This window comes from Amaranthus tricolor, chromosome 1 (genome assembly GCF_026212465.1).
Source record: "Amaranthus tricolor cultivar Red isolate AtriRed21 chromosome 1, ASM2621246v1, whole genome shotgun sequence".
In the NCBI taxonomy this organism is placed as follows: domain Eukaryota; kingdom Viridiplantae; phylum Streptophyta; class Magnoliopsida; order Caryophyllales; family Amaranthaceae; genus Amaranthus; species Amaranthus tricolor.
In genome coordinates, this window is record NC_080047.1 from 15,404,220 (window position 1) to 15,417,839 (window position 13,620).

A 13,620-nucleotide genomic window follows, 5' to 3' on the forward strand; every position below is an offset into this window, starting at 1 on the left:
TGCGTAAGTCCAGTTGATACTGTAATTGTATTTTCTTTATTTGTAATTTGCATATGTTTCTTTGTCTACAGTTGTATCCAAAGTCAGTTGTGAAGTCTGTATTTTATGTGAAACACGTAAATTAATCGGCGCTTGCTGTTGTCAATCTAAACGGACGTGTATATGAAGTGTGCTTCTTGTTCATTTGTATAAAATAAAAGGTCTCATAGGAGACTTATTTTCTAGTTTGGGTTTGGTGTCTGTACATTGTGACATTTATAGTGCATTATATTTGGTTAAAAATCGGAATACTTATCATAAGGAAACCAAATATATATACATAATGTATAACTTCATTTGAAACAAAAATTATTTAGTTAGATATACAAATAAATTATGTAGTAAAATCTTTTTCAAAAACCTACCATATATTAATAGTTAAAATCAATACTAATATAATAAATTTTTTGGGTCAATAAAAGAATTTTATAAAATCTACCAAATGGAGGAGAGTCAATACAACTCAGATAAGAAGCACTCAATTTGACTGATATTGCATCAGTATAGAATTAAGGCCAACTTTCTATGAAAAGTTTTGAAGGCCCACTATTCATATGCACGGAAAGGAAAGGCCTTCAACATGTGCTATATAGAGCTAATGTTAGCTACAACTTTATACAAAACAAACTAATGCAAAACATTACATATGCAGAAGCATAAAATCTTTTTAATGTCACATTATCATGTTTTAACATGTAAAAATGCTCAAATTGACAAAGCTATATAAAGCCACCATTTGGAATTATCTAACAAAATTATTATAATTTATGAGATGATGATCATATGATGATATATCAAAATCTACGATGAGTCCGATCACTACAGACTATAGTCAAGGTGTCTAAAACATTGATAATTCTATTAGGTCATGCTTGTATTGTAAGTAAATATTTATTTGAGAAATAAAAATCAAACTAAGAAAATAAGGTTTTTAAAAGTAGAAAATTAAAAGAATATTGTTATTGTAAAAATAGTTGTAAAGTGATAGAAAAGAAAAAAAAATTAAAGAATTAATCCCCTCATTTTGGTAAATACTTGCCTAGTGGGATGGAAGGAAAATATTTTACTCCTCCCCAAAATAAGGTTGATCATCTTCGCTCTTTTTTCATCTTCCTCATATCAGTATATTCTTTATCATTGTATATCCTTTTCAAATTCACTTATACTTACCGTTATTTGTATAATGTGACTTTGATTCATATTGACCAATTATTCACTTAAAATAATATTTATGATATTGATTAACTCCAAATAATACATACTATTGGAATAATTTATTCCTGATTTATAATTCATAGTTCTATTTATTTTTTCAAAATACTCACTTATTTATACTAAGGGTTTTTATGATACGTTCCTGCGCAATGCACGGATGTGTTAGTTTGTGCATTTATATGAAAATTTTTTGTTGAACATTCATAACAAAATTTTACTAAGTTAAGAATATTAGTAAAGTTAATCTATTTTTATGGATAAAAAATAATTTTACTAATGAAAATTTTCTTTACTAAGTAAACTGATTTTTCTGAGAAAATATACCAATTTATGATTTACTAAATAAAGGCTAAATAGTGTTCAAACATTGCATCAAACTCCTGATAACGAGTATAATGTGGAATTAGGTTAAGAATACTGGTTTTGTATATTACTCTATGAATGATACAAGGTCGAGATTTATACAAGAGTGAAAACTCTAAACGAGAAAACAAAATAAAAGAAAATCAATTACAATACTCTCGATTGTACTAAAATATATACTTTCCTTCACTCCCCCTTAAGTTAGGTCGTCGGATCACCGATACCTAACTTGCATAAAGTATCTTCAAAGGCTTTAGCTATGACTGCCTTCGTGAAAATATCAGCTAGTAGATCTATGGATCGGACAAATGGAAGACTGATGACTTGCTTCTCAAGTTTCACCCTTATGAAATATCTGTCTATCTCCACATGCTTCTTTTGATCATGTTGAACACGGTTACCTGAGATGTTGATGGATGCTTGATTATCACAAAATAATTTACAAGCTTCCTTTGGTGGGAAGTTCAATTCACACAAGAGTTTCTTAAGCCACAAAATCTATGTTATTCCTTTGGCTATTTCCCTGAACTCTGTCTCAGCACTTGATAGAGCTACTACCTTCTGCTTCTTACTTCTCCTAGTGACTAGATTCCCTCCTACCAGAATAAAGTACCCTGAGGTAGAGTTTCTATTATCTCGATTACTTGCCTAGTCTACATTTGTGTAAGCCATGAGATCAAGATGATTATTTTTCCTGAAGAAGACTCCTCTACTACTAGTACCCTTCAAATACCTAAGAATCCTCATCACTGTATTCATGTATGAAACTTGTGGGAGATGCATGAATCTACTAACTACCCCAACAACATATGAAATATCGGGTCTAGTACGGGATAGGTAGATGAGTTTTCCCACCAACTTTTAATACCGCTCCTTGTCGGCTAATTCTCCATCTTGTACTGTTTGAAATCCATGGTTGGCTACAAATGGAGTTTCAGCTGGCTTACAATAAAACATCCCAGTTTCTGCTAGAAGATCAAGTATATACTTCTTCTGATTGATGAGATCCCCCGTCTTGACCTTAGAACTTCATTTCCAAGGAAATATTTCAGGTTTCCTAGGTCTTTTATTTCGAACTCCATAAACAACTTCTTCTTCAGGTCACTAATTTCTTCTTCATTGTTCCCAGTGATGACCATATCATCGACATAGATTATCAAGTAGGTAATCCTTCCCTTCTCTTTCTTCAAGAACAAAGTGTGATCAGAGTTAATTTGCTTGTAACCAAATTTCTTCATTGCTGTAGTAAATCAACCAAACCATGCTCGCGGATATTGTTTCAAGCAATACAAAGCTTTCTTGAGTCTAGACCCTTCTCTTGATCTATACTCATATGAGAACCCTGGTGGTGCTTTCATATAAACTTCTTCTTCAATTTCACCATGGAGGAAGACATTTATTACGTCGAACTGGTATAACTGCCAATCTTTGTTTGCAGTTACTGAGAATAGGACTCTGATTGTATCAATCTTGGCAACAGGGGAGCAGGTTTTTGAGTAGTCTACCCCGTATGTCTCAGTATATCCCTTGGCTACGAGTCGGGCTTTATATCTCTCAATGCTTTTGTCAGTATGATATTTGATCGAAAACACCCATTTAGAACCTACTATCTTCTTCCCTTTAGGTATCATACATTTCTCCCATGTGTTGTTCCTTCTGAGGACTGTTATCTCATCTTCCATAGCCCTCTTCCATTTCGAGTTCTAGAGTGCTTATTTAGTATTTCGGGGTATAGAACTCGAATATAGGGAAGTGTTAAAAGCAACGGCAGTTTGGGATATATTATCAACATAACCCTGATTGATGGGGTATCGAGACCGCTGTGCTTCGAACTCAGGGTCATATCTCCTTGGTGGAATACCTCTCATACTCCTTGGGGGTAACTCATATCTACGAGGTGACTTAACACTAGGAACATCATTAGCAATGTCAATCAAAGGCTCAGGAATTACCTCTTGTTCGGATTGCTCCCCAGATGCTTCATACAGGACATGAGTAATCTGAGGAGAAGGATGTACTATATCTTCAGTGGCAACAGCTGTGGGATTACCTACTTTGCTTTGTAGGTTCATGATCAATTATAGGATTTGAATTGATAGCAGTAGGATATGTTAGCCAGCTTAATTCATCACCACTCATAGTCTCCCCCTGAGGACTAAGCTGGGGGTAGTAGTATGAACTCTCAAAGAAATCACAGTCCATGGTAGTATACAGTTTGTTATGGACTGGATCAAAACATCGATAGTCTTTCTGATGAACCCCATACCCAATTAAGATACACTTAATAACACGAGGTTCAAGTTTTTTTCGAGCTTGTTTGGGATGGTGAACATATACCACGCAACTGAATACTCGAGGAGGTAGGGAATGAGATGATGGAATAATATTATGGGTTTGTAGTGTTTCCAAGGGGGTTTTGAAGTGGAAAGATTTTACAGGAAGACGATTAGTGAGGTAAGTGGCAGTGGCAACTGCTTATGGCCAAAACTGAGTTGAGACATGTGCTTCAAACATGAGTGCTCGAGTTATCTCAAGGAGGATACGATTGTTCTTCTCAGCAACTCCGTTATGTTGTGGAGTGTTTGGGCAAGGGGTCTGATGAATTAAGTCATGGGTTGATATGAAATTTTCCGTATCCAAGTTTATGTATTCCCCCCATTGTCAGACCAGAGAATTTGTGGTTGGGCTTGGAATTGAGTTATAAGCATGTTATAGAATTTCACATCAACATCAGACTTCATATTTATATTTCAAGAAGTACGTCCAACTCATTCAAGTACAATCATCCACAAACAAAACAAAGTACGAAAGCCCATGTGTTAGACTTAGAAAATAATTGTGCTTACGACTCTTCGCTAGAACACATGCTTCACAATTCAAGGGTATATTACAATTATTGAGAGATGGAAAGAGACGTTTTGGATACCCAAGTGAAGGATGACCTAGACGTCGATGCAACATCCACAATTGATGATCTGGAGACCCATAAGCAAGCAAAGTATGACCCTTTTGAGTCGCCTCATCCACATAATAAAAGCCTCCTCGTTTAGTACAACGTCTAATGATTTTCCCATTCTGAGCATCCTGCACTACACAATTAGTGGAAGATATAATAACAATGCAATTAAGCTCTTTAGTCAGTTGACTAATATAAAACAAGTTATGGGATAGGCTAGGAACAAGAAGATAATTTTTTAAATGAATAGATGGATAAATTTCAACAGTTCCAGCCTGATCCATATTAATTCATTCCCCATTAGCAGTTTGAATGTGAGTGCGATTAGTGGGAACATTGGAAAAAAGATCGGAAGACATAATAAATGGGGCATTTATCAAGTTTGACATTAAAGGTATCACTTTTGAAAATCGATCAATATTGATATCTTTAAGATCAAAATTGAAAAATGGGTCTGTTTTACAATGCTTGAGACGGTACTCGTCCAAAACCAGCTATTTTTTAAATCCCTCTTATATATTTCTATATTTTTTGTTTTGGTCATAATATTTTTATTCAATACTTGGGACTATTTTACCATAAAATGGACCTATATAAGCACTTTGACTTATGTATGTTTAAAAAAATCATAGATTAAACTTTAACAGACACTATAGCTTACAAAACAATATGCTTAGTTTTAGGAATTATAACCATAATTTTATACTTTATACCCCTTCCAATTTATTACTAATGTCCCATTTACTTTATGCACTCTATCCAATACACTTATTCGATCGTTAATATCTCTAATTGTTCATAATTAAAAATTATGGAAAGTTGATATAAATAATCCTTACATTGAAACAAATTAAACAAGATTTCATTTGACTATATTTTAACTTATGAATTAATAATAAAATACAAATTAAGAGTAAGAGATGAATAGTGTTCAAAAAGCAAATGAAACATTAGTAGTAAATTGGAGGAAATATTTTTTTTTATTTTTTTTAATTAATGGGCCAGCTGATCATTAATAAGAGTCTCACCATGAGAATGTGTCAATAAAAAATTAGTGATTTTCCTTTCTATTAATTTTCATTTACAAATTTAACTTATCTTTTTTCTAATTCAGTTAAATTAAGTTGTACTTATTGTAAATGTCATCATATATTCGAAAAAAACATAAGATATACACATTTCATAAGCCAAAGATATTTCATTCCAAAATCAAATGACAATGGGAGAAAGAGCCTCCAATGAGTGATAAAATATGAACAACATCTTTAATTCATTAATATAGAACAAACCATTCGTACATCCTCCACACATGTGAATTCTCTAATCAAGTTTGCATGTGAGAATAATCATTTAGGATAAGAATACCATTCTTTTCAGACCTACCATTCAGTTTTTAATCGAATCATCAATCTTAATTGATACTATGTTAAATTGAGTTATATTATTAGACTTGCGTGCAGTCAATTTTATTCTTGTACTGCTCTTATTGTGTACAAGCTCAGTGACGAATTTATCACATTTACACATTTATTTCACTTATTCCATTAAAACATCTCTTTTCCTACCTTACCTTAAATTGCTTACAAATTGTACTTATAGCAAAAGTTATGCGGCCGGTCTTCTGAGAGACCGTCTTTCAGAGAGACGTTCCTCAGGCCCAATCCATTAAAACTTAATTTTTATTTTTATTCTACATATTTTTTATAGTCCGACTAAATTAAAAATGGTCTCTCAAAAAGACCGTCTCTCACAAGAATTTGTGAAAGTTATGAAACAAATTGGGAATGATATCAATACCATACCCTAGCTATCTTGCTAACCCTACTCAATGCAATGGTCTATATATAATATAATTATTTAAGCCACATAAAATTCAAAGCACGTACACCTCATATGCTCTGCAGACTGTAATAATAAATCATCTCGTCACCTAATTATTAATTTCCATTCATTACTCAATTATCCAAAGAAAAGAAAAAATAATAATGAGCAGCTTAACCATGGTGGAAGCAAGTTTACCACCAGGGTTTAGGTTTCATCCTCGAGATGACGAACTTGTTTGTGATTACTTAATCAATAAGTGGAATGGATGCGATCACTCTTCTTTCCTTCTTCAACTTGATCTCAATAAGTGTGAGCCTTGGGATATTCCTGGTTTGTTCTTTTCTTTACCTTTCATATATTTCTATGCTCTCTCATTTTATCTTCTTTTTTTTTTTTTTGAATTATCTTATTTTATCTTTTTTTTTTGCTTATATTATTCTATTTTTGTTGTTTTTTTTTACTTGATAATTAAATTATGAGGTGATCATTAATTGTATTTCATAAATAAATTGAGATTCAATTTGGCTTTTTTAGATTTAAAAATTGGATTAATTGAGCTTCTAAAGAAATTAAAAGAATTTGAATGATAAGATGGGAGTTTTCTTAATTACTTGAATAATTAACAAAAAGGAATTATTTTGGGATGTGATAGTATTTATATACCATATCATATATATCGAGTTCACCCATCAGTTTAAACGTTTGATTGAGGTAATTCCTTAATATGAATTATACAAGTCTAAATCATATTAAGTGGAATATAATTATTAGTGGCAAGTATAAGAGAAATATGTACGTTGCTTTTACAATTCTAGACAAGGGCTCTTAATTATGAGAGTGGGCATGATCGAATAAATAACATATATTGAAGCCTCAATTATTAGATTAAAATTGAGTTGAATCATTGACATTAATAAGATTAAAACCGGATCAAAGATGAATTTTTAAAATAACTTTTGAATTTTGAGATCTAAATAGGGTCATCCTCAAATTCAGGCACATAAGGAGATTCTACACTAAATTAATTTGTTAATTTAAAAGGTTTCCAAATCGTACATATATAAGTGTTAAGGTAAAGAAATACCTATATTTAGTGAAATTCTTTTATTGATTTCAATCGTATTTTTGGGTGAGACGGTATCATCATGAGACGTTTTTTATATATAAATTAAATTGATTTTATTTAATATAATTATTAGCATGTAAACTTCTTATTTTGAATTCGTCTCACTATGAGACGATTTCACGTAATTGGAGTATATGTTTATATATATTATGGTAGTACGACTATTTGGTTTGATGAGATGGCTAGAATTCTTTCAATTTTAACAGAAATTTGATTGATATTATAACAAATAATTAGGTTTAATTTTTTATAGAGATATTGGGAGCTTTCACGTGAGTAGTTTGCCAACTAATACTAATCATCCATGTTTTATTTAGTAGTCAACGTTATTCAAACATCATAATTCTTATTTAAAAATTTTGATAATTATTATATTTCGTTAATATTTGCCTGAGATAATGACAATTTTGGCACCGTCTGATTAAAGTTAATTGTCATCATTCATACCAACTAATTTTCACTCAACGTACGTGTGTAATTAAGATGTCAAACAATTAGTAGTGTCTTATCACTACCGAAAAATTGTAAATAATAATAATAATAATAATAATAATAATAATAATAATAATTCTAGGAGTACTACATTTTCTTTAATTAAGTAATTGATCTAACAATATATAATCCATAGATCAACCTTTTGTATTTAAAGAGGTGAGAGTATCTCGATTCCTTATCAACTTCTTATAAAGTTTTTCTACATATAAAGTATCTCGACTCGTTTTTCTATATATAAGAAATATTGCACTATTCGTTTTCCAATTTTAATTTGTGATTAATTTTTAATTTATTAGTTAAAATATTATAAATTGAGATTTTGTTTGATTCAGTTTAATATAAAGATTATTAATATTAAATTTTTATAATTTTTATTATACATCATTAGATATATTAAAGATTGAATGAATACATTGTACTACATAAAAAGTCAAACATTATAACTTGTAAGTATTTTGAAAAGGATAAAGTAATAGAATAAACATGATCATACTTTCTCAAATAATTACATTAAAATTTCACAATTTAATAGTAGCAACTTAACGCGATAGATTATGATTATTGGTGGGCAGAAACAGTTTGTGTTGGAGGAAAAGAATGGTACTTTTACAGCCAAAGAGATAGGAAATATGCAACGGGGCTAAGAACAAATCGAGCAACCGCCTCCGGTTACTGGAAAGCCACCGGAAAAGATAGGCCGGTGCTTCGACGGAGCAGCTTGGTTGGAATGAGAAAAACATTGGTATTTTACCAAGGGAGAGCTCCCAAAGGCAATAAAACTAATTGGGTTATGCATGAATTTCGTGTTGAAGGACCTTTTTTTACCCCTCCAACATTTTCTGGCTTGTCTAAGGTATGTATGCTTTGCCCATTAACCTAATTTACTTAATACTACCATACTCTCTCTATTTCTCTTATTTAGCATTATTTTTCATTTAGTCGGTCTCCTGGAAAACTGTAGAGACGTCTCTCAGGCCAAATTCATTAAAGCTTAATGCCCACTCTTACTTTACATTTTTCTTTATGAGCCGACCCAATTAGAGATGGTCACTTGAAGAGACCATCTCTCACAAGAATTTGTATTTTTCATTTTGGATTGTTCTTTCATTTTGCATCAATCCTATTTTTAAAAATTGACCATCACTTTTTTTAGTCACATCCATACATTGTAACTTTCTTTTTAATATCATCAATATTCAATACAATTCAATCTTTTTCTTTATCAAATATATATATATATATATATATATATATATATATATATATATATATATATATATATATATATATATATATATATATATATTTCACTTGATATACATTATGACATTTGAAACTAAATGAAACAATTATGAAATTTATGTTGGGGTTGATGGCATGAATCATGAGAAAATGTACAATTATGAAGCTACGTATAAATGTACAATGAATGTTTCAAATTAGGGTTTGGTACATCATGAAAGTTAATTTCCTTACATGAAAATCTAAAAGTTTATTTGGAAAGTACAACTCTAGAGTTTAGAGTTACTCTCTAAAGTTACTTATTCAATTTTAGTCTTTGAGAAAAGACTTAATTTTACAAGTAAATGAGCTAATACTTAAAAAAACCTCATCATTTGGAATCATTGTTTAAAATTTACTATATTAACTAATTTATATATGTATGATATCACAAAAAAATTTATTTTAAATTTAATTTTTTTTAAACAATAAAACAAAGAGTTTGATTAGCATTCTCTATTTTAGTACGTTTCCTGTATTTCATTATTTATATTTAAGAGCTCTTTTGATAAATATTATTGAGTAAAATAAAAAATAAAAATTGTTTAAATAAAAAAGCAAAAGCAAATATAAGGTGTCCTAATTTGCATGGAAAACCATGATGCTTTGAAATAATGATCATAAAAGTAAAAGAAAGCAATAGTTAAAAGTGTAACATCAAGGCATTCATCATTGATTTGAAATATTCTTTGATGAGGAAATAATTAAAAAAAAATAATAATAATCTCACATTTTATATTATTAAGTCAATTTTGAGAAAGATATGGACATCTCCTCCATGTAGGATAAATGTCATAAAAATGGGTCCCACATTGATTTGTTATTAAGTAGTAATTTATTATATGTTATTAACTACACTTAACGTACTAATTAACATTAAAATGCTGAAAAATAGATGTAGTAGCTTCTTATATTAAATTACATTTTGACTTTAAAAAAGAGTTCACATTAAAGTCATAATTGGTAGTTAAATCTTGATGTGGTTGTATTTTTAGCCAAAGAGTAGTTAGTTTTCAGCGGCCAACTCGCATCACCATATATTCAGCTACGAAGAATTTAATTGTATTAGCTGTTAACCATCTAATCTAATGATGATACAATATTTCCACTATTCCATTTGCATTTTTGTAATTAATGAAGCCATCACCTAAACAATAATCTACTTGCTCTATTTCATCACTATTCACTGTTTATTAGTAAAATTTGACTCTTCTATTATCATTAATTTATAAGTCAAAACATATTCATATGGGATTTTGTTTGAATCGTCTTGACCTAAAATATATTAATTTATATTTTTCATAACTTTTTGATAAATATAAATAGAGATATTAACAATTGGAAACAAATAAAATTGTGTATTGGGGGAAGAGAAAAGTAAAATGCTCCAAGATTTAAAGAATGAAGTTTTTTTTTTGTTACTTATCAGTTTGTACCACATGATTTAAAAAGTTATATTCCCTCCGTTTCTTATTGATTTAATAAGAAATGATCAGGAGAATTAAGAAAAATAAAATATTTTAGATGGTGAATAAATTATTTATTGAATAATAAATTTAACGAATGAAAAAGTGAGGATTATAATTATAAGCATTAAAAATATTAAAATAAAGTTAGTGGAAAAAATATGAAAATCACACTTATTAAAAACATGTTTTAAGAAGTTAGTGGAAAATATGTAGAGATCATAAATAATATAAAATGTTAAACTAAGGTTAGTGAAAAATATGTAGGACCATAAGCATTACTATATTATTATAAAATGAATAAGGTTAATTATATCCAAAATTTGTGTTAATAGAAAGATAATTTAGGGGAACAACAAATGAAAGAGACAAATGAAAAATGAGAACAATTTTAAAGAATTGAGGAAGTATTTATTTTAAGTTATATAGTGCAAGCTCAAAAGAACACAAAAAATAGAAGACTTAAATTTAAAGAGCTAATTAGCTTATAAAAAATTATCTAGTTTAATAAGAGCTATAATTTTTAAGGGAATAAAATTTTTTATATGCAATAAGTCAATTTAAACTAATTTTTAGTTCATTTATATAAATAAATATCAATGGGGGAATCTAAAATACTAATATAAGGTGGACTGAGTAATAGTCAATGACTTTGCATGTATATATTGAACCAATTACTTGGCTATCATTTTGTTATGTTATACTCCCTCCGTCCCTAATCATATAAGGATGCACAAAAAAAAATTTTGGTGAAATTTAAGAGAAAAGTTAGAGAATAAGACAAAAAACAAATAGTTGATAGAAATAAGTGGTCAAGATGGAGGATATAATAAGTTTATGAATGAAATTAAAAGAAAGAGAGAGTGAGACCTTAACCAAAAAAAGAATGCAAAATAAGTAAGATAAACTAATATAGAAAGGGGTGCCAATTAAGAGGGACAGCGGGAGTATGTTACATAATCTTATATCAATAGGTTCATGGACGCTCCTAACCCTAGGCAAGGTTGGCATTTGCCTAGGGCCTAGATCTAAAAACGGCCCAATATTTATTGGTTAATGAAGTAGACATTTGAAAAATTTACAATTTATGATTATTTCTTTTATCGATTGAATATATGACACACCAAAGCTACATTTATAATGATAATTATAATATATTTCGGCAATCTCTGTTATTTTGCCAAACACCTATTAAAGTTTAGAATCAACTTTCTATAGAAAGGGTCATTTCGTTCAATTTATCTAGGACCTAAAAAATACCAGAAACGACATTGAATAAGTTCTATATCAAATGACCCCAACCTCATTCAATGCAAAATTTTAAATATATGTATAATTAACTATAGAAAATCATAGGTTTAATGCAAAATGTAACTAATTAATTTTTTTTTTCTATATTGACATATGTGAAGCAGGAGGACTGGGTGCTATGTAGGGTGTTCTTGAAGAAGAAAGAATCAAGATCAATAAGTGATCAAGCTGAAAATGATTCAACCAATAATTCAGTTGAAGAAACAAGCTCATCTACTCTTAATACTCTACCTCCTTTATTGGATTCTTACATCACTTTTGACCAAACTCAATCAAATATTTATAATATTAACAATAATAATAATAATAATGATAACAATAATAATAATAATAATAATAATAATAATAATAATAATAATAATAATAATCAAGTGCAAGTGCCCTGCTTCTCCATGAGGTCATCATCAGACAACTACAATTACCCCATAATAATGCAGCAATTTCATCTAAATAATGATTCAGCCAATAATAATAATAATAATAATAATAATAATAATAATAATAATATAAACCCAGGTGCTTTATCATGTGATAAAAAGGTGGTTGAAGCTTTCCTAACACACCTTACTAAGATGGAACCATCCCTTCCTTCCCCAACCCTAAATGCTACTCCTTATGCTGCTTTACCCACTCACATGTGGAATCATTATTAGCTTCTTATTATTAGGATGTAATACTTTGCTACTTGGCTTTACATGTACACTCTAGTTTTCCATGACTTTTTATATGTATGTTATGTTCTTTAAAGATTTAAGTATATTGTAATTGATAAATCAAACTTTTTAAAGTGAATTCATGCTATTTTGGAATACTATTAGTCTTTACCGTTATAATATATATAATATATCATGGGTCCTTAATCATTAACTTGAGATTTTGGCTGAATTGGTTTCTTAACATGGTATCAGAGTTCATGACATTTACCACCTATCATTACTTTGAATATTAATGATTTATTCATAGAATACTTTGTAAATCGATTGATAGTACCATTTTATAGGCGCGCTATAGGAGCATCTACACAGATGTATATTTATTTACATGGATATGTATATTGATACATATTAAACGGACCTTGATGTTCTACCAATGCAAACATTTGAAGAATTTTGTTAAGTTAATGGGATGCCTGTGATATGAGAATGATAACTATTTTCATTTAGTTATTAGTATTTGAGGATTTTATAGGGGTTTAGACGGGTAGTAAATCGGACATGCTTATAAAAATTTGTTTGTGAGCTTGAATTTTCAATGGTATGTTCACCATTGCGGACCAAATTTTTTTGTCACTATCCGCGGCTAATGGGCATAACAATATAAAAAATTTAAAGCGGATTACATATGACAACCCTAAAGTATTGGGTTTTCCACGTGGTAACCAAAACTTTTTTTAAATCCACATTGTAATTTTGAGGTTTAACCAATTAAAGCTCCTTGACCTTTTTAACTAAAAGATGTTTGGAAACCGTCTATTAGTAAGTATTCCTTGGTTCTGAGATTCAATACATTGACACACTCCAAAAATCACATTTTTTCTAATTTTC

At 29.8% G+C, this 13,620-nt stretch overlaps 1 protein-coding gene across 2 annotated transcripts; it reads left to right on the forward strand.

The window, feature by feature from the left end:
* Positions 1-6,461: 6,461 nt before the first annotated feature.
* LOC130805632 (NAC domain-containing protein 21/22-like) lies at positions 6,462-13,053 on the forward strand. Of its 2 annotated transcripts, none has more exons than XM_057670422.1 (3): positions 6,462-6,727; positions 8,591-8,871; positions 12,181-13,051. In XM_057670422.1, exons 1-3 carry the CDS (start codon positions 6,559-6,561, stop codon positions 12,727-12,729), a joined length of 999 nt encoding a protein of 332 aa, XP_057526405.1. In that variant the 5' UTR covers positions 6,462-6,558; the 3' UTR covers positions 12,730-13,051. The 2 variants fall into 2 exon arrangements, with proteins under 2 accessions (XP_057526405.1, XP_057526401.1); XM_057670418.1 differs by having other exon boundaries at positions 6,468-6,727; positions 12,178-13,053.
* Positions 13,054-13,620: the final 567 nt, after the last annotated feature.

Coding starts and splice junctions, on each gene's coding strand:
- LOC130805632 (XM_057670418.1), top strand. CDS start 6,559: ATGAGCAGCTTAACCATGGTGGAAGCAAGTTTACCACCAGGGTTTAGG. Junction 6,728..8,590: donor TGAGCCTTGGGATATTCCTG/GTTTGTTCTTTT, acceptor ATTGGTGGGCAG/AAACAGTTTGTGTTGGAGGA. Junction 8,872..12,177: donor CATTTTCTGGCTTGTCTAAG/GTATGTATGCTT, acceptor ACATATGTGAAG/CAGGAGGACTGGGTGCTATG.